At 41.2% G+C, this 24,592-nt stretch overlaps 1 protein-coding gene across 1 annotated transcript in view; it reads right to left on the bottom strand.

Annotated features, from left to right (window-relative positions):
• Positions 1-24,592, bottom strand: part of CNTNAP2 (contactin associated protein 2) — a 1,382,613-nt gene that overhangs the window by 749,774 nt on the left and 608,247 nt on the right. Inside the window, exon 11 of the mRNA XM_047837856.1 lies at positions 19,118-19,224. Within this exon, the coding sequence (XP_047693812.1) occupies positions 19,118-19,224 (107 nt within the window). The remainder of the gene's footprint in view (positions 1-19,117; positions 19,225-24,592) is intronic.

Raw genomic sequence — 24,592 nt, 5'->3', positions numbered from 1 at the left:
CCACCTTTTGTCTCTGACATGAAAAAGGTACCCAGAGGGGTGAGAGACTAAAAAGGATTGGGGTTATCTGTCTCACAGCCAAAGAAGCTCCCCATCTATTTGTCTAGATTCCAAATGGGAGACCACGCCTCCTCTATGATTATTTTGTAAGCTGTGAGTGTGTTGTAGGAAAAGTAAACATGTTGGAAATTAAGTACTGTGGTAAAACGAAACTGACAAACATTGACATATATCATGTATTCCATGTAATGAATCTTTTGTAAATAATGACGATTGTTGTATTGCTTAGGAATTATGAATTAATAATGATTCAAAACTTATGGACAACACTTTTAAACTGTTAAACCCAACTTTTGGAGATTTCTCTCTCTTCTGTTTTGGCATCAGTTGTAATTTTACTTTAGGGGAACATTTTTTTCTCCTGATCATTTGTATTTATCTCAAACACATGTTCAATGTTGAAAACAGACTTTGGAATGAGTGAGTCAAATTTAAACTCTCCTGTTTTTTCACCCATCCACCAACCATGGCTGGGGTAAGAGGGCCCTAGGCGACCCCCTTTCCTTCTGAAGTCCTCTTGGCAGTATATTCTGCAGTGGCCTGCTTCTTGACCATGTCCTGCATCCTGGTGGGGATGAGGTAACTAAAACTCTTGATCTCAATGTAATGGAGAGCCTAGTTGGCTAGTGATTGAAATGATACTAGAAAGCTAAGGTAGGACAGACAGCAAATTCACTCTGAAAATGATGCTAAATAATGGCTTTCAGCTCCCAGAATCTGTTGAATTTGGAGTCGTAGGAAGGAAAGAGAATAAACAGAACCCCAGGGAGGCTCATCTTCTGGCTGGATGGAGAGAATGAAAGGGGAGTTCATTGCCTACTCAAATTGGTATGAGCCATCTGCATTAGAATATTCTAGAATCTTCTAGTGAAGCTCATTAAAATGCAGATTCCCGGAGCCTGTGACAGATCTTATGAATCAGAAACTCTTGGAATGGTGCCCTGAAAACTGTACTTTATAGATTTACTCAGATAATTTTCAAACTAAAATGTAAGAATCATTGGCTTAGAGAAAACAAAATGAAAACCAGATATACAAAGAACTGACAGACTGACTGGTCATCCCCAAGTTCAGTGACTGCAGCTCAAATGCTTCTTCCTTTCAGTTCCCACAAGTACCTAAGAATTAACTGCTAGATGAAACAATCTGCAGAGAAAATTTCTGACCACATTCCAGGCAGTGGAAAGGATTAAACTTTATATTAAAGGCTAGCTTTAAAAGGAACAAAGCAAGGAGTGGTAGTGTTTTCTGCCCTAAAATTTCTTTAACTGGGAACCTGGTTTTGCCTTTCACAACTAGATATAAACCAGCTTAAAGTATAACTGATGGGAGAAAATGACAGTGATTGAATCCCACTCATACCAAAACAAAAATTGTTTTCTTTCTTTTTTTTTTTTTTTACATAAAGAGGCAAATATCCAGTGACTCCATTATATTTCTTTGACAGTGTATGTATTAACCAGAAAGGTAAAAGAAAGAATTGTGTTCTATGCAAAGGCTTGTACAAAACATTATAATGTGCTCCAAAGGCTTGGAGAAAAGGTAAAGGAGATCATAGGGAGACAGGCCAAAAAGCATATCATGCAACATTGTGCGATGTTAACTTACTCAGGTTTTACATGAACAAGGTTAAAGAATTATTGGAAGGTGTTAACCTCGTAAGTGATGGCATCAAATTCTCACTTTTGAAATTTCAGTTTAGCAGATACGTAAAACATAAACTGAAGGCTCTAAAATCAGGAATTGGAAGGTCTCTGCTGTTCCTCAGAAGTGAGAAGAGCCTGGGTGAAGACACAGCCCCCAAGGGGAAGGTGGGACACAAACGATATCCCAGAAGGAGAACATGCTGACCCTGGCGACTGATTGGATGTGGGGGTTTTAGGCTATTGCTTCAGTGACTGGGTTTGCAATGGTTTAGATGTATTGGTAATACAGCAGGGAAAGCAAGTCAGGATAGAATGGGAAATGGATATAACACATAGGATACTGAGATGTTCATACATTCCACAAATATTAAATCCCTATGTGTGCTGATCTCTGTCCACTAGGCAGGGTTTTTTTCTAAGTTTATTTATTTATTTTGAGAGAGACAGAGACAGCGTGAGCGGGGGAGGAGCAGAGAGAGAGGGAGAGGGATTCTTAAGCAGTCTCCATGCTGTCAGCACAGCTGGAACTCACAAGATCGTGACCTGAGCCAAAATCAAGAGTTGGATGCCTAACTGACTGAGCCACCCAGACATCCCATTAGGCAGTTTAATGGATCCAGCAGAATGTTCTGGATGAGCAATATAGATGAAGGAATTTTCACCATATAAATGGAAACTGAAGACATAGTTTGAGAATTAAGGGGAAGTATGTGAGTGAGAAAGGAAGCCTGAGGACAAAGCCAGGGAGCACCATCATTTGAGAGTGAGGCAGGGGGTGCCTGGGTAGTTCAGTCAGTTAAGCATCCGACTCTTGATTTCGGCTCAGGTCATGATCTCATGGTTTCTGAGTTCAAGCCCTGTCTCTCTCTCTCTCTCTCTCTCTCTCTCTCTCTCTCTCTCTGCCCCTCCCCTGCTCCACATGTGCTTTCTTTCTCAAAATAAATAAATAAACTTTAAGAAAAAAAAAAGAGAAGAGAGTGATGTAGGATGTAGACTGGAAACAAAGGCATCTGTCAATCTGAACCAAAACAAAGAAGTAGTGAGCCACAGAAAACAAAGAAACCTGCTGTAAGGAGAAAGCAAGTTCTATAAAACGTAGATGCCCCCGTTAGATACATTAGCATCAATTTGCCGATGGGGAGGTCAATGAAGAGAGCAGATTCAGGGAAGCTGAGAAAATGGAAGCCATATTGGGAGGCGGACCGGCATGGCGTGAGGAGGAGAGAGAGAGGAAAGACCACATCTTTAGACTATTTGGCTGCATTTATAAGAAACGCCGAGCAGGAGTCAAAGTTCTTAAACACAAGTCATTGCATTCCTACCCTATTTCCACAGCTCTGCATTCTAGTTTCTGACATTTCTTACTTCCTTTCTCTTACTTGTCTTACGGTCACCAGCAAGCTTGACGACAGATATCTGATGCTCTCCTGAGAACAGGTCTGGGAGGAGAGTGAGAGGGAATGCCCCAGAAATGGAGATCCATGATAACACCAGCAGGGACTACACTTGAGGGCCCATGATGGTGCCCGTAGTGAACACCCACTTCACATGCATTTTAAATTCTTAAGAGAAGAGAAGAGAAGAGAAGAGAAGAGAAAAGGAAACCTTGCCAGGTAAGCATTACTATTGTTCTCATACAGGAAAGTGAGGATCAGGGAGGTTAGGTCACCACCTTGGACCACACACATGGTAAATTCCAGGCATGGGGTTGGCACCCGTCTGTCTTAATCCGGCATCCACTCTTCTTTGAAACACCACAGGGAGGAAGGAAATGTTGAACACGAGGGGAGTTGAGAGAGTTGAAACTCAGTGTGGTCTGACAGCTTTGCTTCTGGACCCTGAAGACCAACCAGCAGGACAGGGAACAGGGGCTGTTGGGCCAGGAAGCTCACCTCCCCAAACCCAACTTTGTATCGTCTGATGACACAAGTCACGCCTTTAAGGAAAGTGCAGCTAACAGAGTATTCTTAAAAGACAATGTTTTCAAAAGCCAAGGAGCTGAATATTAGCCATGGGAAGAATGAGGCTGTGTTGTCAACGACTGCTCTGTTGTCCCTTGCGGACAAGTCTTAGAACCGTCCCAGTTCCTGGCTGTGTGTCCATTGCTCTGAAGCCTTAATCACAGTGACTCTTTTTATCACAAAGACAGGAAGATCTAACCAGAAGCCTCATGGGTTTCCTTAAGCAAAGCAATAGTTTGTCCCACAGTATCTTTCACAGGTGTTCACCCCAGATGCTGAAATGGCAATTGATGCTTGAACCAGTTCTCATGAGGCTCCTTCTCCACGTGGGGAGGAAACAAAGGGACACATCCTCATTACAAGGTCTGATCCACACCCCTTTGACTCTGATCTTTCTGGACCTGCAAGAGATCCATTTGCTAACTCAGACTTAGCCCGAGAGGCACGAGAGGGGAGAAGTGGCAGTGATTCTGACATGAAAAACTTTCACTGTTACTTTTATGTCTTTTCTGACTTACAACTCTACAGGTTGCAAAACACTTTATCCTAGTTGGAACTACAGTGTTTCAAGGTCACTTGTTTGTTAATCTATAGCAATCCTTAAAAAGCAGCTGGAAAGAAAGAGAAAGTAAAATTAAGGAAATGGGTACATTTATTCCATTTAAATAAATCTCTTTGCTCTTTTGCCTGGTTTCTGTCCCTTAAATCCTCCCAGATTTACAACTGAATGTTGGTAATTGCTGAAAATAGCCACAGATTGTACAGAATAATTGGCTCTATTTTAAGACACACATTTTAGTGTCTATACTATATGCTATGGCTACAAAGTAATAAAATAGATTTCTGACTGTTGCTTCTGGAATTCATTGTCATTATTTTTAGTCACATATCGTGTATATGTGTGAGCATAGCAACATTTTGTAGTTTGAAGGTCCTTTATAGTTTTTAGAAGTTACAAAATAATACAATTAACTGCTCTGAATTTAGTCATTTTGTACCGGGCAAATATTGATTTCTTTCCCAACACCTTTAATTTCTAATGGAGCTTGAAATTAACTTTGGATTTTAATTCTATTTTATTCTGGGTTTGTACATCAGGGCCATTAATAACGTCAGGAGAGCGCTGAGAGAACTGTTTCTGAGCCAAGAGCCCACAGCAAGCTTTGCAGCATTTGGGGCCTCATCCTTTGCAGAGAGGAGGAAAGTCTGTGTGGCAATGTATATAGCGTTAGTAATTTATGGATGAGCAACCAAGTTAAAGGGAGCCTGTAAAAAGTCAGCCTCTGATCACTTGCTAAAGTTTGCATCATTGTGTTTGTGTGTTTGTGTGTGTGTGTGTGTGTGTGTGTGTGTGTGTGTGTTATACATATTTAGTAAGATTCAAAATAGGGTAGCAAAGAACAGAATTCTACTAACCAAATGGGCTTTGGAAAAGAGCCTTCTGATTCATAAGGTAATAGTCTATCTAGTATATATGTACATGGTATATGGACACAAATTTATATCAATATAAATATATCACAGATATGACCTACAAATTTTAAAATAAATGCACTCTCATGAGGCACCCAGGTGGCTCAGTCGGCTGAGCCTCCGACTTCAGCTCAGGTCATGATCTCACGGTTTGTGGGTTCGAGCCTCACGTCGGCCTTTATGCAGAGAGCACGGAGCCTGCTTTGGATTCTCTCTTTCCCTTTCTCTCTGCCCCTCCCCTGATCATGCTTTCTTAAAAATAAATAAACATTAAAAAAAAAAAAATAAACGCATTCCCTTCATGAAGTTTCAGAATGTTGTTAAAAGATTTCATGTTGTCTCTACAGAACGGGGTGATTGTAATTCACTGGTGCTGAGACTCCTTGCAGGTCTCTGCATTCGTGTGTGCCCGTGGGCAGATGAGACCAACCTCCTTCTCAGAGATTCCCCAACTTGCTCCCACCTCAGCTGCTGTCAGGGGATGAGCGTCAGTGGCGACTAATCTCAGAAACCGGGATGTGGCTTCTCTACCACATCGTCCAATATATTAACCTGTCAGGGCCACATCGCCAAACGGCCACCTCCGGAGTCTCTCTCCCCATCACCCCTGCTTAAAGTCTTCCTTCTTTGGTTGAGAAGTAGCAGGGAGCCACAGCGTGGAAAAGAGAATTGGGACAAAATTCAGGAAAATGGGGTGGCTGCAGACATTCTGAAAAGAAGACTGTAAATGGGCAACAGTTTAGGGCATTCGCTTGTTTTTTTTTTTAGGTGCAGTCTCTAATCTTAACACACTAGTATATCAGTGATTATTTCAAAATATCTACTACCCCTCTCCTGTTCAAACTTTGTCGATTTGATCTTGATGTTTTGTAAGTCTACGGAGAACAAGGCCATTTTCCCAACCATCAAAGTTCTATTTGTTACATTTTTGAAAAGCACAAACTTCCACAAGACTCAAGAGTGACTTTCCACTGGGCATCCTTATTAAAAAAACACATGGAAATAGTTTTCTTAAACCAATCAATATAGAGACTGCTGGAATCTAAATCATCCCAGCATGAAAATTATAGTTTGTGCAGATTAAATTTGTTTTTTTTTATTATTACCACATGTGCAATTGGTGTTAATCAAGTGTCAAAGTGAATCCATTCTTTAGCTAAGGAACCACATGTGGTAGAATTTAGGGCCCCGTGTTCATTTATCTCATCTTAAGATAGGTGGTGTGTGGGAAGCTTAGGGTGATGATAAGTAGAAAAAAGCAGCAACTTGAATGCAAACTGAATCCTAATTTGAAATCCCTTAGAAATTTTTATACAGTGAATAAGGTCCTTGGGCTTTACACAAATATGCCTTTACAATGTGCGAGTTCTTGTGACATCCACTCTATATGGGTAAGAGACAGGGAAAAAATGTTTTCCCTTAATAAACTTTCTCTTGTGGTTGCTAATAGCATTTCAAATGCTTCTCAATAAATTTGTCTTACACATTACTTCTGTCCAGTGAATCACTCTATATCATTATTTTTATCTCTAAAACACACATGAGCCCCCAAGCCTAGTCCAGGCTGCAGACATAAGCTTAGCGAAACGACCTCTAACCCGTGCAGCCAATGGCACCCAGGCGAAGCAAAAGCTGTGAGACAGAGTTGATGCTGTGTTTCATCCGGTAATGGTGGGAAGTGTGTCCTAAGCGGGGGATGCAGTGTGGCTGAAAAGAGGATTCGTTCTGCAGTCACTGCACTTCTGTCTCCCATCACCGATTCGGCCTCCTCTCCCAGGGTTTGTTGCACTCCGGCACCGTTTGGATGACTGGCCTGGTGGCTAATGGGCCACACGGCCAGTGGCGACAAGACGGGATTCAGGCCTCCCCAGCTGGTGCCGTAATCATAGAATAGTAGGTGCTCCCACTAATAAGGGGCAAGTAGGGCTGCCCGGATTTTCCTACCTGCCTTCCCGAGGGCATCTAATACACGTGTGGTCCCACGCTTCCCTCCCAGCGCTGCATTACTGATCTTGTCTCCCCTGCACAAGTTCATGATACTTTCTTCTCTCTCACATAATACAAGCCAGCTTGATTTAAAGAATTATACAAAGGAAAGAATTATACAAAGAATTATATAAAAGAATTATACTCAATGTCCTTTTGGACAATGAGTTAACCAAGCTTGTTCCATTCACCCAGCTTCCGGTACGTTAGGAACTTTTGAAATAATCTGGCCTGAATATATTTGGGTTTTATTTATTCAGAGAGTCTGTATCTAAGTCACTTAAACCATAAGGAGGTCTTAATATGTATTTCCTGAGTAGAAATATGCCTTCCACTGAATACCTGAATGTTCTCTAAGAAGGGCAACTCAACAACAGACAGCCATATGATACAGAAAACACACAGGGTTTTCTAGAGTTCTGAATTCCATTGCAGTTATATGGACGGAAAGAATTTTTCTCCAGCCAAACTCTTCAAGGTGTTTCTTTATCCAATCTAACTGGATGGCCTCACTTGGCTTTCTCCAGCACAGTGAAAGTTGATCACGTGACTTGGCAAGCAAGACATGTTTAATTGATGTCTCCGCAGGACTGGATAGTGGTGAAAAGTATTATTAGGACATTTTGATGCCTGCTAATGAGTAATGACAGTGATTTTATAGGTGCCAAGTTTGTCTGGCATTTGACACCAGCATCTGTGATGGCAAGAAAGGTCTTTCAAGAATGGGGTAAGGCATATTTTGCAGACGGGAGCCATCACGGTAGCTTTGAAACAAAATTATATGATGAGACCAAGGAAGCTCAAGTCATTGGACATTTTTCTTACTTTACATAAAAGTTACATTTTAGTCAAATCCATTTACACTATTTCACTTGCACTTGGCTAAGATAAAATATTTTATTTTTTTAATGTTCATTCATTTTTTTGAGAGACAGAGAGTGAGCAGGGGAGGGGGAGAAAGAGAGAGAGAGTGAGAGAGAGAGAGACAGAGAGAGAATCCGAAGCAGGCTCCAGGCTCTGAGCTGTCAGCACAGAGCCCAACACGGGGCTTGAAGTCACAAACCATGAGCCAAAGTCAGACAGACGCCTAACCAACGGACCCACCCAGGCACCCCAAGATAAAATATTTTAAAATATTATACTAGAATTTGAAAGCAGTCATATGAACACATCCAAAAAAGGGAACGAGCAACACTTTCTTGGAAACTGCTACACTTTCCATGGGAAACTTTTGCTTTTAGTGGCATTAGCCATCTACAACAAATATAACAGAAGGAATTATTTGCACAGATAAACATTTTCTTTACAGATTCCAACAAACTGAACTATATATTCTTTTGCCAGGAGGGCTTGGAAAGGAGGAAGAAAAGCAGAAGGCAGTCATGATAATGAAAGAAATGAAGAGAGTTCTTTGTTTACACTGATGTTGGAAAAACAAAAACAAAACAGAAACCAATCATTCATTCTTCAGATTTTTCTCATGTGAATGGTGAAAAAAAAATATCACTAGATTCATTACTTGGGTAGTTGTTTTCATAGACAGCTTAGCAAACCAAACCAAATGTCCTGAATTTAAGGAATAGAAATTTGACACAGCTGGGTCACAGATGGGAGGCGATCCTGACAGGAGAAGGCTTCTCAATCTTTAGATTTAGGTTAATGATCACAAAGTCATCTTAAAATTAGTTTTGTATGCTAACAGAGCTATTTATCCATCCACAGGCTGTTACCTCAGGTTATACTATAAGCTGAACAGTTGAGACAAGCTGAGTAACAAAAAAACATTTGTCACCTTCGGTAAAAGAAATGTTGACTGCCGAAGGGACAACACCTAATCCAATGGCTCTTCATAAATGCTTCTCTAAATATTGTTCAGGGACCTCAGAAGTCCTCCTTCATTCCGAAATAATCACGAGCCCATAGTCTTGTTAGGGGAAACTTTAATGTCACTTACGGATTAATATAGTGAGACGAACTCAACTCTTTCTTCTAAAGAATAAGAGTAAGAGTGATGAAGAATCGCATCTGAAGTCATACTTCGGTGGTGAGGTATTGAAGGGCCACTGTCCCCTGGCTAACTCAGCCTACCTACTCAACTCCACATCCTGCTGTTCCTTTGATGAGGCAAATCTCTTCACGGTGTGACATTTATAACTGTAGGTATCATCTCATGAGCATCATCGATGTTGATTATAACAGTGCCAGACACGTACGCATTACCTGTAGCCTGATGAATGAGGGCAGTGGTATTCTGGGAATCCAGCTTTACAAAAAATAAAAGTCTGGACTTCTAGGGCTTGTTAATTTCCACGGGGTGCATTCTCCTACTGTAGCTGGTTCAAGCTACCGAGCCTTAAAAACCAGCTCACACAATTCCTGAATATTTAACGATCTTGCTTCCAGCATATCAGTCAAAGGTTTAGAAACTCAAACTCTGCTTCTGCTGTCCCTATCCCTACACTGCCCACCACCAGTTCCAATCTTAATTCCCAACCAAGCAAACAAGGGGCTTCCCCAGGGTTCAGCTGGTTCGAGAACCCTTCCCCAACCACCTTGGTCCACGTTGTTCTCCCCCTCATTATACATACTGGCTCTTACACCAGGTAGGCACATAAACATGTTACCTTCTATTAATGTATTAATGCCTCCTGACTGTCTGTCTTCCTTTTTTAACCAGTGTGTCTGCTTCATAAGGAAGCAGGCCCTTGTCTGTATTTCTGAAATCCGCATACTGTGTTACCTACAAAATGGACATATAATATTATTGAATGAACCGGGACCACCTATATATTAGAGGTAATCCTCTACTCCGAGTTTGTAAAGCTCAAGTCTTACAGTAGGGGCAGAGTGACTAATGTCAATATGAAAGCAAGAAATCGTTTGGTTTGGGAGATGTTTAAAGGATCAAAGGAGAGGCACATACCATATTTAACTTTAATTCTCCTTTCTTGTTTTTTGAGTAGATACAAGAGTCTGTGAAGTTTCCTTCTTTATCTGCCAATAATCAGGCTTCCCCTCTATCTCCCTTTCCTTAACTGAACCTGGCAAAGATGTCGAGGTGAGTGTTTTCCATTCCTTTTTCTCTTTACTCTGAGCCTCGGCTGAGACAGTCCCTGGGATTCAAACTACAGAGTTTAATGAATAATGTCAACTCCCTCGAGACCTAGCACTGGCATTTTATAGCCTCCGAGCAGTTCATAGGATCAGAGCTCAGTCTCTATGGCAGGCTGCTTTTTAATATGCATTCACAGATCAACTTTTTGCAGAGGCTTTTTATTCAAAGAGAATGATATATTTTTGAAACTATTGAAAAAGTCTTTGTAAAACTGAAATTAAATCCTTTCTTTCTAGGTTTAATCTCAGCCATCTTTCCAAAGCAAGGCATAAAAGAAGGGATTAATTTGAAATTTGGGCTGCCTTAGAAATGTAAAGGTCCTTGGGCTGTGTTTCTCCAAATGACCTGCACTATTTTAATCCAATGTAATTTATTTGGTTGTGGCTGAAAGGCAGAATGGCCTCTAAAAATCCCCTTCCAACATTTCTACAGAGGTCGCTCTCTCCCGTTTCTCTCCGTCTTCCTTTATCTGCGGATGCCGGGTGAAAATCTGAGAGAGGGGACTTCTTTTTGTAAGTCAGTGTGATTTCAGGAAGTGGACACCACTGGTCCCTTCCTTCGTTTCCTTTCCCTCTCTCCCCAGATGCTTCGGCTTTGGTGAGAAAGTGAGCTTCTCATCTAGAGAATCCACACAACTGAGCAAGGGCTCACTGTCATTTCGATTGTGCGTGTTCCATGAAAACCAGACTGCCCCCCACCCAACACCTTGCTGGAGCAGTTTCCTCCTCACTCTTATCTCTCTCCATCCGTCGGGTAAGAAAAAAGTCCAGAAAAAAATGGAGAGAGAATCTGCCAATACAATCTGAAAAGGTGAAACAACTGTTTAGGACTACAAAGTATCTGTGAGAAGATATTAAGTCATTTTTCCATATGATTACACCTATACATATTTTGTAAAATGAAAGGTGGCAACTTAGACCATAAGAGGTAAACATGCGATACAATTTATCCTTAGTTCACAACCTCAATGTGCCAAAGATGTGTAAATGAGTTATGATCACAAGGGCTTTTATTTTTTTTTGTTTGTTTGTTTTTTGAAAGTTTATTTATTTATTTTGAGAGAGAAAGAGAGCGAGAGCGCACTGGGGAGGGGCAGAGAGAAAGAATCCCAAGCAGGCTCTGTACCATCAAAACAGAGCTGGAAGGGGAGCCCGAACGCATGACTGTAAGATCATGACCTGACCTGAGCTGAAATCAAGAGTTGGACGCTTGCCTGACTGAGCCACCCAGTCCCACATACTCCCCTCTTCTTTCTCTACTCCACGTTCCCGTATGCAGAATGCAGTCCACTCTCACCACACTGGCGGTGAATGGACAAAGAACGAATAAGCAATGGTAGGAGTATAGATCTATGTGTCCCACAGTCCTGTGGTTGTGCCCTAGAGCCACTCCTTAATGACAAGGACATATCCCTTAATGACAGAGACACACGGAGCATCTGAAGTAGGTCATGGTGCAGGATGACAAGGATGAGAGGGAGGTAAAGCTGGAAGACTGGTAATTAATTGTCCACCTGATAGCAGAGAAGTGCGATCTGGTTACCTAACCGGATGCTGTGTCCAGGTCAGAAAGAGCAGACTCACCCTGCACGTGCAAATCAGCCTGCGTAGCTATTATAGTTGCTAATAAAGCCTTTTAGCTTTTCGGTGTTATGGGCTTAAATATTGAGACATCCTCAGATCTTTTCCTCGGGAATCAACTACGTCAGTGCCTCGTAACCTGAGGCTACCTGTAATCAGACAAAACTTTTGCTGGCTGTTTCTAAAGATGTGGTGGCACGTACAATAAAAGTTACAAAATGATGCCAAGTATTTTCTAAGTTTACAACGCATTTTAAGAGATAATATTTCACTGAATGTCCTGGAGGGAACTTGAGTTCAGACAGGGTAAGTGACCGTCCAAAACCCAAAGCCAAGATAGCAGAGAGGGAGGGGAAGAAAGTGGAAGCAGATTCAGGCCAACCCTTCTCTATCAGTGGCCAGCAGCGTGTCCTGAGAGTTTGCTTCACCCTTTAAGAGTGTAAGTGACATTCATACTAACATGCTACGGGGGTCGACGAGACAGACGACTCACAGGTTTGGGAGAGAATTGCTGTCTTCCACCTGGGAAAACGCTGCTAACGGAGAGGGAAGGCTGGCTCTACAGCCTGAGGATTTGACATCATAGCATCGAATTTCAAATCCTGAGTTCTTTTCCTTCTCTGTAATTTTCTGGTAGCAAGAATAGACATGTGATATCACCTGATGAGTAAAAGAACCATGGTCATCTTATTCCCATCTCACCCCAGGTTTAAACACGTTTGTCACTCACTTGTCCATATTTCAACGCACCTGCATCTATTTCACGGTAGCTCAGACACCAGCCAGTACATCTCTTATTTTAAATAAGAGATCATTTTTCTGGTTGCAACTTACTTTGCGTATAATTACATATTCCGGCAAGTTGCTGTGGTGAACATGCCTTCACATGCACATCGTAGTGTTTTCCTCATGATTATTTGAAACATGCAGGTTTCTGTGCTCATGTACTGACTTCTTCCATATAATTTTTTATAACTTTATACCGCTAGTGGTTGTTCCCACTACGGTGAGATGGGTTGTTCCCATCACTACCTCCTCAGCCTTCTGCAAACCCCTCTTGTATTACCTGCCCTCCTGTTTTCCTTTGTCCCTTTAGCTTTTGTCTCTCTTCATACTTTAGCTATCTTCATGAATTTGCATAAAGGACAGTGATCTTTAAAAAGCTATCGATGCTTTGTACCTTCTCTGCCATTCGTTCGCTCTTTGACTCAGGGCACATTCACTGAGCACATACTATATGCGGGGCAGGCCCTGGGAATAAAATGGTGAACAGAGCCTGGCACGGTCTCCTCTGAGATATTATGGGCCCCTGGAAGTGACAGATGGTATTAAAGAATCACAAATAATAAATGTTGAATCACCATCATCACTGTGCTAAGATATATCTTAGAATAAGAGGCTTTGGCCCAATTACAGGGTCACAGAAAGCTTCCTTAAGGAGGTGGCTACTGAACTGAGATTTGAAGGATGAGTAGAACGTACCTGATAAAGCAGAGAGGGAAGATGTGCAAAAGTCCTGTGGTGGCAGCAGTGGTGGGGCAGAGGGAACAGTGTGAGGATACAGGGCATTCGTGAAAGACTGAAAGGAGGCCAAAGAGACCAGAAGGGAGAAAGTGAGGAAAAGTATGGTGGAAAATCAGGTTAAAAACTTAGCCATACTACATAGGTCTGTAGAAGCCAGTTAAATTTATAGCTGAGGGATGGATTCCAATTCTTTTAAAAAATTTTTTTCATGTTTATTTTTGAGAGAGAGAGATAGAGAGCAAGCATGGGCAAGAGACGGGCAGAAAGAGAGGGAGACACAGAATCTGAAGCGGGCTCCAGGCTCTGAGCTGTCAGCACGGAGCCCGACGCTTGGCTCGAACTCACAGACAATGAGATCATCACCTGAGCAGAAGTTGGACACTCAACCGACTGAACCACCCAGGTGCCCCGATGGATTCCAATTCTGTAAGGACATGATTATATTCAGTGAATGTCTTCTTGAGGGGGAGAGGTGGGGTGCAATGTTCAAATTCCAAGGTGTCGTCATTGATTCCTAGGTCTGTGGTCGTTCCAAACAGATGGAGGCACAAAATTTCCCATAGCCAATAAATCTAGGTGTTTATGCCCTAGGTTAGTGTGACTAAAGCAGGTGAGATTAATTTCTTTTTTTAATTATGCCTTGAATTCAATCACTTACGGGTATCCTGGATTACAAAGAATATGGCGTGTGCTATTTGGCTAGTAAAAATTTTACCTTTGCATTTGGGGAGCAACATCAGACCCTGTTCCTTCTTAGGATCTCAGAACTCAGAAATCACATAATTTTTAAATTGGAAGATATCTGTGTAGGTCATTCCATTTACCTCCTCTTACTACGTCTAGAAACAGTAATGTTTATTTATCTGCGCAAGGTGAGATCTCTCTTTTCATACCAAAAATTGCAAGAAGATTTTCTCTGAGAATGAAGATCTGGTATTTAATAATTCTTCTAAATGTTCAGCCCCAAACACTGTTTATATCTGTCCAATGTCCTCTTGCTTAGGAAGATAGCCAACAGCTTTCATATTGCCGAGAATATTCTGGGGATTTGGGGGGCAGTTCCGATTAAGAGGCTGATATCATATGTAGATGGACTGAGGCCAAAGATAGGCTCCAGAAGCATGAGAACAAATCTGTCTACCAAGCCCTGAGATGAGGGATTGCCTTTTGGATTTAATTTATGTAGGTGAGCACCATAATTACAAAGAGTAAGGAACACATATGGAAAACATGAGATGATTATTGGATCTTAAAGAGCACTTGAAGCACTGGAAAGCAAGCTTGCAGAACAATTGGAAGGGTCTATAAAGCACCAGGAAGAGACAAAGACTGTAACTATCAACATGAAGCTTCGCTCACAAGAAAGACACACTCTTATACTTTTGAGAGGGTGAAGATAAGTCAATACAACAAACAATAGACGAACTATTCAACATGATCATTCTAACCTCTTTGATGCAATTTTAAGTTTCTATGTGCTACTAGTATGTTACAAATTCATTGAGAATGGAATATGTATCTGCATAAGAAAATTTAAGAAGATAAAACAGGGGTGCCTGGGTGGCTCAGTCAGTTAAGCGTCTGACTTTGGCTCAGGTCATGATCTCACAGTTCGTGGGTTCAAGCCCCACGTCGGGCTCTGTGCTGACAGCTCAGAGCCTGGAGCCTGTTTCGGATTCTGTGTCTCCCTCTCTCTGTCTCTGCCCCTCCCCTGCTCATGCTCTGTCTCTGTCTCAAAAATAAATAGACATTAAAAAAAATTTTAGAAGATAAAACAGCAACAGGTTAATGCATTTGCATGATTTGGTCACAAACTAACCTCTTTGGTGTTTAGGAGAACAAACACCGGGTTGCCCTTTCCTGCGACTGATCTGACCTTTGGCTTTCCCTGGGGCATTTCCTCATCCAAAGGGTGGCATCCTGGCTCCTCAGGACAGTGGTTTGTAAATGACAAGCCTCTGAGCCCGACGCAAAATGTATTTGAAGATAAATTCTCCACATATAAACACACCAACAGACAGATACGGGTCCCTTTTAATTTTCTTCAATTCTTCTGGAAAAAAGAGAAAACTATGGAAATCACTCACTTGAAACCCACTCTGCCGTGAGAATGACAACAATGCATAGGAGTATGAAATTAAGTGACCAGTTATGGGATGTGGTCAGTTACTGATGCAGAAGTTCAGATCAGAGGATGTTTGTCCTAAAAGGGATGAATCAGTGAAAATTTGCTGATTACTAATGTTGCTGAAACTCTTCTCAGTGCCTTCCATAAACCACGTCATTCAATCTTAGGATGGCTTTACAAGGGTCACTGTACCCATTTCACAGTGGAGCTCAAAGAGTCTGCGTGCCCAAGGTTACAAGTAAGTACGAGACAGGGCCAGGTTCAAACTCAGGCAGTGTGACCTATCATAGAAGGGCCTCCCGGTTCCATATTGGATCTTCCAGCCTCTGGCCTGGATGATCACCGGTCTTCTGAGAAATAGTTATGTCACCCTGAGCAACCCAAGACCCGAGGTGAAAATGTGTAGAAATAGTAGCCCTGCTGTAATGTTTGAAGCTCTACTAAATATTTAGTTATACTACGCTCTAGATTTTAGTTAGCTGTTTTTGTTCTTCCCTTTAAAAGTAGTACTGTAATAAAATTACCATAAGTCCTTTTTTTCAAAAGGGATCCTTGGTCCTCTGCAGGCAATAACAAGCTAAATTGTTTCGTAACAATAACAAAGTTCAAAACCACAGAGCACAGAAAAAGCAGCAGAAAGACTCAGCTCACTGGCTTTAGAACTGTAAGAGACCTCGGTAGCTATTTAGCCAAGAGGAAGAAGTGAAGTGACTTCTACGAGAAGTGAAATGACTCACCACAAAGGCACAAGGCATGGTAATCTTGGAGTCAGCTAGCCAGCATCGGAAGCCAGTTTCTTTGGACCTCAATGCTCTTGCTACGAGTGCTATCACTGAGGCCAGATGCAATGTCGTTCGTTCTGTATCAAACTGAATGGCATATACTATATATTTTTACATTATTCTTGCTGGACCAGACCCTTCTGATTTTGAATGGATCCATGGGAGTAACTAAGAGATAAATCAAGCCTTTCAGTTTATTTGGAAGCATATAGCCTTCAATGAAGTACAAAATACATATTTTTCACCACAAAATAGTGTCAGTGACCACCTTCTCTAATTAGGCACGGTGGTCTTCTAACCTCTACGCGCACACTTGATTTTCAAGATTTCAGTTTCACTTAGAGAAGACCAGCAGAGATCAGGTTATGTTTAAAAGAATGACTCTACTTTTACAGATACAAAAGTGAAATAATGAACAGGTAGAAATGAGCACCTGGGAGGAGATCATTTCCCTCTTTTATGTAAATACTCTCAGGACATTTCGAATACTTGGAGTCATTACTCTTTAAAAACAAACAAACAAAGAAAACCTCAACTATCCAACCTGTACCCTATATTTAAATTTAAAACAAATTAAATATTTTTAAAATCTCTTTTTCTTTGCTGTGTCTTTAAATGAAGGAAACAGCTATAAAAATAATTATTTCCGGGGCGCCTGGGTGGCGCAGTCGGTTAAGCGTCCGACTTCAGCCAGGTCACGATCTCACGGTCTGTGAGTTCGAGCCCCGCTTCGGGCTCTGGGCTGATGGCTCAGAGCCTGGAGCCTGTTTCCGATTCTGTGTCTCCCTCTCTCTCTGCCCCTCCCCTGTTCATGCTCTGTCTCTCTCTGTCCCAAAAATAAATAAATGTTGAAAAAAAAAATTATTTCCTTTTTTTAAAATGTTTATTTATTTTTGAGAGAGACAGAGCACGAGTGGGGGAGGGGCAGAGAAAGAGGACACAGACTGAGAAAGAAAGGAGACACAGACTCAGAAGCAGGCTCCAGGCTCTGAGCTGTCACCACAGAGCCTGATGCAGGGCTCGAACTCACAAACCGTGAGATCATGACCTGAGCCGAAGTCGGACGCTTAGCCGACTGAGACACCCAGGTGCCTCTTGCTTTCCAGTTCAATACCAAAATGGTGACTGGAGTTAGGAACCCCTTGTCATCACCACCAATTTCTGGTTCTTTGTCTTTAGTTAGAATTTTCATATTTAGGAAAAAGATCCCTTATAGTTAATGGTGGTATATATGTCACACTATATAAATTATACTTGGTGGAGTGAATGTGCATAGTTGTATCAAAGTTACCTAACTCAAGCATTGCTTATCAAATAATGAATATCACAGACTGAAACTTAACATTTTGGCATGATTGGCAAGGGGCAACTTCAGTTATATAATTCCTTTACTGTAACTACTTTCAATATCAGTTTCATTTTTTATTCATTACTTTTCCATATACCTATATAGACTTTAATGATAACCAAATTACTATCTTTTTTCAGGTTTATTTATTTATTTTCAGAGGGAGAGAAAGAACAGGGGAGAGGTAGAGAGTGAGGGAGAGAGAGAATCCCAAGCAGACTTCGCACTGTCAGTGCAGAGCCCGACGCGGGGCTTGAACTTATGAACTGTGAAATCATGACCTGAGCCAAAGTCAAGAGTTGGACACGTAACCGACTAAGCCACCCAGGTGCCCTACTATCTGTTTTTATTTTCTTGTATATCTTACTGTTAATGTTAATTTTCTAGGAGCATTTTTGTCTCTTGTTTTTGAGCAACTTTCTAAACACAATTGTAAGCGCAAGACAATAAATTACATTTTTCTCTGTTGAAGTCTTCTATTCTGAACACAATTTCTAACTTTTGCTACAGGTAATGATATGAAAGGCTCAGAGAGCTGTACTGCATTTTATTAACACTAGAACTCTTCTCTGATGATATTTGTGTCATTGTTTCCTAAAAATGAAGTGAAATGAAAGAAGTCTGTGTAATTAGAGGGTTTAGATATTAGATTCTCAGTTTTTCAGCATATTAGGAAGAGACTGAAGAAGACAGAATCTCTTTCTCTCCCCTGCTTCCTTTCTCCCTACGCATGCATGCACACACACACACACACACACACACACACACACACATACACTGCAGACAATGGACTTCTTTCAACTATACGTTGTATGCCAAATCTGTTTCCAAAAGGGATTTCTAAATAGCCGTGCATTTTTGGAAAATTAATGTCGCAAATATAGAGTTCACATTCATTTAAAAATATTCTTGGATCACAAAAAAATTTAATCTTTAACTTTTCAGCATAAAGTGATTATGTAACACAAGGCACATCTGTGTTTTACTAGTCATTTTACGTGCCGCTTTTTACTTTTAATATCTAGAAAAACAACTTGCCTTCTTGGATTCTTGCTTTAGATACAGAACTTAATGGGCTTTATTCCACTTTCTTATTTTTCTGATCTGAAAAATGTGGCCAAACAGTTGTGACGGGGCATGAGACGACTCCTGTCTAGACACTGAAGGTTCAAATTATACTGTGTCTGCCTCTCTGATGAACTGATAAATGAGGATCCAGTCAGATACATTACACTAACACAATTTCCCAAAATATCCAGACATGGCTTAGACACACAGAGACAAATCCAAGATCAGCCTTCCCTTCCCAACCATGTTTACGGAACACTGGACGCGTGGGTCCTTCTTTTTGGAGTCATTAGGCAAGAGAGAATGTATCTTGACAACTCGGAACTGTTGTCAGGATGCGACAACACAATCTGGGTTCCTTAGAAGCAGCTGACCAGTGGGTGCATGCAGAAGACCCGGGGTCTGTGTGCAATTACAAGGTCAGAGGGAGAGGGAGAGGCACTCACAGTTGTGGCAGGTGGCTCCACTATACCCCGTCTCCTCGCAAGCGCACTGGAAGCTGTGCCATGTTTGCGAGCACTTCCCGCCATGCTCGCAGTGATTGGGCACACATCTGTCAGAGAAAGAGACAAACAGAAATGAACCAACACATGAATGAGATTTATGAGTGGCCAAATTCCAAGCCGTCTGGGCAATATATCATTTCAATGCCAGGTTGACTTACCCAGGCAATTAATCCTTGTTAGTTTAAGCAGATTAATATGATCCATGATGGAAGGTGCCAGGCGCACAAAAGATGATGTATCACAAGCCTGGTGTTTCCCATTTTTTGAGTAAACAGTAGAAATTAACAAACAGTGGAGAGACTCATTTGCATAGCACAGATTCATTTTATTTTGCCTTTGCACACAAAAAAAGTCACTAGCTGGATTTCCTCCTGGTGAAAGATAGGGTAGCCATCTTGTTTCTGGTCTTCTTCCATATCAAGGCCAATACCAAGTCAGAAAGGGGTGACACTTGAGTTTTTCATAGCAGTTTGAGTTTTTGAAAAAATGCCATGGCAACAGCCAGAAAAGATTGCTAACTCTTCTGTACTTCTCCCCCTGTGTCCAGCTGGTGAATGAAAGCCACGTATCCAAAACATCAAGCATAATATAGGGGAAAATGTGGGTTTCATGTTGAAATCTTTGTCTTTCTATTTATGATAGAGCCAGTTGTGGCTACGTAAGTTAACCTTTTACTTTTAATGTTTGTTTATTTTTTGAGAGAGAGAGAGCACAAGTGGGGTAGGCGTAGAGAGACGGGGAGACACAGAATCGAAAGCAGGCTCCAGGCTCTGAGCTGTCAGCACAGAACGTGACTAGGGCTCAAACTCACAGACCACAAGATCATGACCTGAGCTGAAGTCGGACGCTTAACCGACTGAGCCACCCAGGCGCCCTTAACCTTTCTTAATATCAATTTCTCTTTTGAAATACGGAGTAATTTTACCTACCCTATAAGTAGCTGTAAGGCATGGAGGTAATATGCATAGACTAGATAACTAACAGGCAGGAAATAGAGGGACAGCATAGGGGAGCTACAAATATTTGGACTGCAACATCGAGGGCATAATTTCCTAGCTTGCCTGTATTCTCACTACAGTGAGGTTGAAACCTGTTCAGAAACACTCCTGTTTCAATAGCAGACTCTTTACTTCCTCCTGGTCCTACTGCCTTATTCTTCCCACCAATTCTTTTCTTCAACTTCCCAAAAACCTGATTCTTTGTAATTCTGGTTAAGATGCTCACAGATAACAAAGGCATTACTCCGTATTACCATTCACAAAAGATTTCAAGATTTTAATAAGAAACTGTCTAAAACGGAAATGTCTACCCAGGTTAAAACAGTAGAATCTACCATAATGGATCACAGGCAATGGACTGAGAGGGACCCACACTGCATGGGACCCCTGAGTCATAATGCCCTGGTAGCTTCCTGCTGTGAAATTTGATAGGGCTGGTCTCAGAGACAGCATCCCCCCATTCTTGATTTAGCCTCAGTCATGCCTAAACCCACAGCAGGCATAATTCCATCTGGCATTGAGCCTCCCATTCTTATGTAGGAACGTGGTCCCCTACAACTCTTTGCAAACCTCTAGTGATGCAACACACATTCACTGAACACTTGCTATGTGCATAGCACATGGGAATAGAAGGCAATTAAGATTTCAAGAACTCACAGCCCATAAAAGTAAATATATTGTATATATGAAAACTATAATGTAAGATGGAAATGAAAAGTGCCATAGTGCAGGGCAAACGATGCATGGTGGAGTTTTACATGAGGGATCATATGTCGATTTGGGGCGCAATATAAAGCTTTTAGGTAGAGCCTCAATGAACAGACAAGATTATAAGAGAACTGAGAGAAAGAGCATTGCTGGGGAAAATACAACAGAAGCAAAAAATGCTGGATTACCATGGGGGAAGGGTGGGTGTGGAAAATTCGGTCCACCTTAAAAGGCACTTGTATTTCAAATGAATTTGGGCTTGGTGTTTGCAAGGCTTTAAGGAGGGTCCCTCTCCAAAGACCTTATGACCTAGGTGGAGGTGGGGAATAGGATTCACACAAAATACAACGCGAGGCAGAATTTAGTGGATATAAAAGGAATCGGAAATGCTATAGAAATATGGACATTAGAGTAGCTATGGGTAGAATATAAATAAATATGAAGTTTAAAGCATTTCACTGCATTTTTATAATAACATGCTGAAAATTTTCCCAGCAGAGAGTGAGAAAGCGATGACACAGAGAACTGTGCCCTCCTGTACCCTCGCAGGCACCGAGGCATGGCATGGGCCTCTGAAGAGGCCCCGATTCTCCAGATCATGAGAGAAAGCAATGGGATAAACACTCAAAAATTATGAAAACTAAAGAAACATCCTTGGTACTTAATTTTGGAATTCAGTGTGTATATGGCTTTGTGTGGTATATTTACTTTCTAAATGGTTGTGGGTTAATATTAGCTCAGTCTAATAGTGAAAGTAATTTACATCAGGTCATTATATCAATTAATTCAGGAGGAAGTGATGCAGAAGTGTACTGAGTTGCAAAGCAAAGCCAGCTCGGAATCTCAATGTGCTCTAAATAACACACAAAGCAGAGAAGCCACCTCTCAATGATAAAAAAGACTACCATGTACTTAAACACACACGTGAAGTGTATAACCATCAAGTGAGACTGACTGAATGCTCCTAAAATTCAGTATTAAAGATTTCTTTAAAAGTGGTCTCTTATTTAAATGGGGTTTTAATATCTCATTTGGTAATGTCTGTTCCTTACAATTTGCATTTTTTAAACAGATAGTATCCTTTTGCTGGTACTGGCATTTAGTTCTTTTCTTTTTTTTTTTTTTAAAGAAAAAACATTAAGTTTTATTTATTTTGAGAGAGGGGGGGAGAGGAGGAGAAAGAGAGCGCACAAGCTAGGGAGGGGCAGAGAGAAGGAGAGACAGAATCCCCAAGCGAGCTCCACACCATCAGCACAGAGCCCTACACAGGGCTCCAACTGTGAGATCGTGACCTGAGCGGAGATCCAGAGTCAGATGCTTAACCGACTGAGCCACCCAGGTGCCCCTGGCATTTAGTTCTTGATGGTGAGAGATGTTTTATTTCCAAACAAATTGACTCAAATGTAATTTCAAACCCTAATACTTTACCACTATATTTAAAACAAAAATTTTAGGGCCAGTCACCAAGCAAAACAAAATATGAATGAAACTAGTCTCCCACTTCCTGTTTATTTCTTCTCCCATGCTCCCACAAGACCATTTGCAGAGGTCCTATGCACCATTATCACATTGGTTAGTAATTGTTTGAACATCTTGTCTCTTGTAAAACGTGAGATTCTGCAGTTAGGGATTTTCATCTTATGACTCAGCATGACGAGGTGCCTCATCTACCCAGAAAATGCCTGCTGGCCACTGACCGAAGCAATGGATGAAGGTGCCGAATGTGAAGTTACACCAAGGGACAGAAGTAAGTTTGGAGGAAACATCTCTTTTACTGGGAGAACTATGGATTGGTGTTATATATGATTTTAGTCTTACATCCAGACTCTTGCTTGAGGTAACTGTTACATGTAGAGTTTGTTTCATGGCTTGTCCTAGGTTGGAAGTTTGATTTGCAACAAATGAGAGTCCCAGTGGCCCCACTGTGGTTACGGGACAGCTACTTGGGGGCAGTATCAGGACCCTGCATGGGACAAGTTGGCGAGTGTCAATTTGCTGTGATCAAAGGGCTCCAGAGGAAGTGATGCATCCAATTATTTCTGTCCCCGAGACTCTTCCAGCTTGAATCATCCCTCCAGTCATAGCAATGCTTTCCAAAATGCTTCAGAAGCAGAAGGCATTTTTTTTTCAAATAAAAGTGACTTATACCACGATATGGAAAACGAACAAAAGCTAACCTTTGAAACTTGAAATGTATAACGATTACTTACTCTAAAATCCATCACTACGGACGAAGTGGCTGTTTGGATGGATGCAACAATCCTGTCTAGGGTTATGGATGACAGTTGTAGTTTTATTTTACCCTGAGTATCTCTTTTATTTCTATACTCGATTTTAATGGGAAAGCATTGAGAAAAAATGGTATTCGCAGATAGAAGAAACTGCAAATGGTTCCAGGTTTGTTTGTCACGGCTCCCTTCTGTGGATACTACTTTAACAGAGACAGCAGAAGAAAGTTTATTTCAAATCGAAAAGAATGTCAATCTGACAGCATCATGGAATGCAATGGTAGTCTTCAAAGGACTTCGAAAGTGTTTTCTTTTCTTTTTCTACGGTGCTTAATAGTTATTATTAAGAACCCAATATAAAAAACACACAGTGGTTTTCTGAAATGTGTTCGCACAATACCAAATAATGATTAACAGTGGAGGGTTTTTCAGAACGGCTTGCTGTTACTAACATCCTGAACTACTGGTACACAAAAGTTCTCAAATGTTCGTGCATATAGGAGTCACTTGAAAATCTGGTTACAATGAAAATTCTGATTTTTTAAGTCTGGGATGGAGTCTGAGATCCTGTCTTTCTAACCTGCTTTCCAGGGCTGCTCAGGCAGGTAGTCAGAGGATCTCACTGGGAATTAAAAAACTCCAGGGCATTTAGTCCCTCCTCCCTAGGGGCTCAAGGAAGAATCTGGAGGAGAGAAGCAGCAGCCCCAGGAGGGAGGGCGTGGGGGAGAGACAGCAAATGGGAGAGGCCAATTTGATGTATCAGGCCACTTGTCCACTCAGAGTAACAACATAATCATCTCCTAATCTCATGTAGTCGGTTTAATCATTTCGGAACCCGAGTTTAGACCCCATATGACTCCTAGAAAGTGATCACTGAATATAAAGGCAGTTTCATTTGACCTGAAAATTAAGTTCCGTATTCTCCTTCTGTGTCAGCTGAGATCCCCCACCTGCTTAGTTATGGGACAGGGGCCAGTTCTGCAGTATGTCATTTGCTTTCAGATTAGTACAAATTTTATCCCGGGACATTATATATGCCTTGTTCTAAACTTCAGAAAAGAAAACTTCAGGTCAGGGTATAGGTTATTTTGTGAACTACTGGAAAATATTTAGAGCGATTTATAAATTGCCATCCCAGTATAAATTACCTCCTGAATTTTATTTTTTTCTTTCATCTTGGTGCAGAATTTCATATCTGTTCATCAAGACAGGCAATTCATTTAGAAAGTTTGCTTGCTGAAATGCTGTTTTTTATACTCCTGGCTCTCAGAGCTATTTCCACAATCATGGCAGAGTTTTCTTCTGCATTACCTTTAATATTGATCTCAACAATATTTTAGTACTTGTATTTTCACACTAATTAGATTTCAATTCTAGTTGAAGGCATACTCTCTGTGGAGTATATATCACTGCCTTACATTTTTTCCTGTTCAAACTGAAATTATATAGAGAAGTAATCATAATTCCAGCAACTAATTTAG

This window comes from Prionailurus viverrinus, chromosome A2, assembly GCF_022837055.1.
Source record: "Prionailurus viverrinus isolate Anna chromosome A2, UM_Priviv_1.0, whole genome shotgun sequence".
NCBI classification, from domain to species: domain Eukaryota; kingdom Metazoa; phylum Chordata; class Mammalia; order Carnivora; family Felidae; genus Prionailurus; species Prionailurus viverrinus.
The sequence above is the reverse complement of the archived record's forward strand: the minus strand, read 5'-3'. Positions and strand labels throughout refer to the sequence as shown.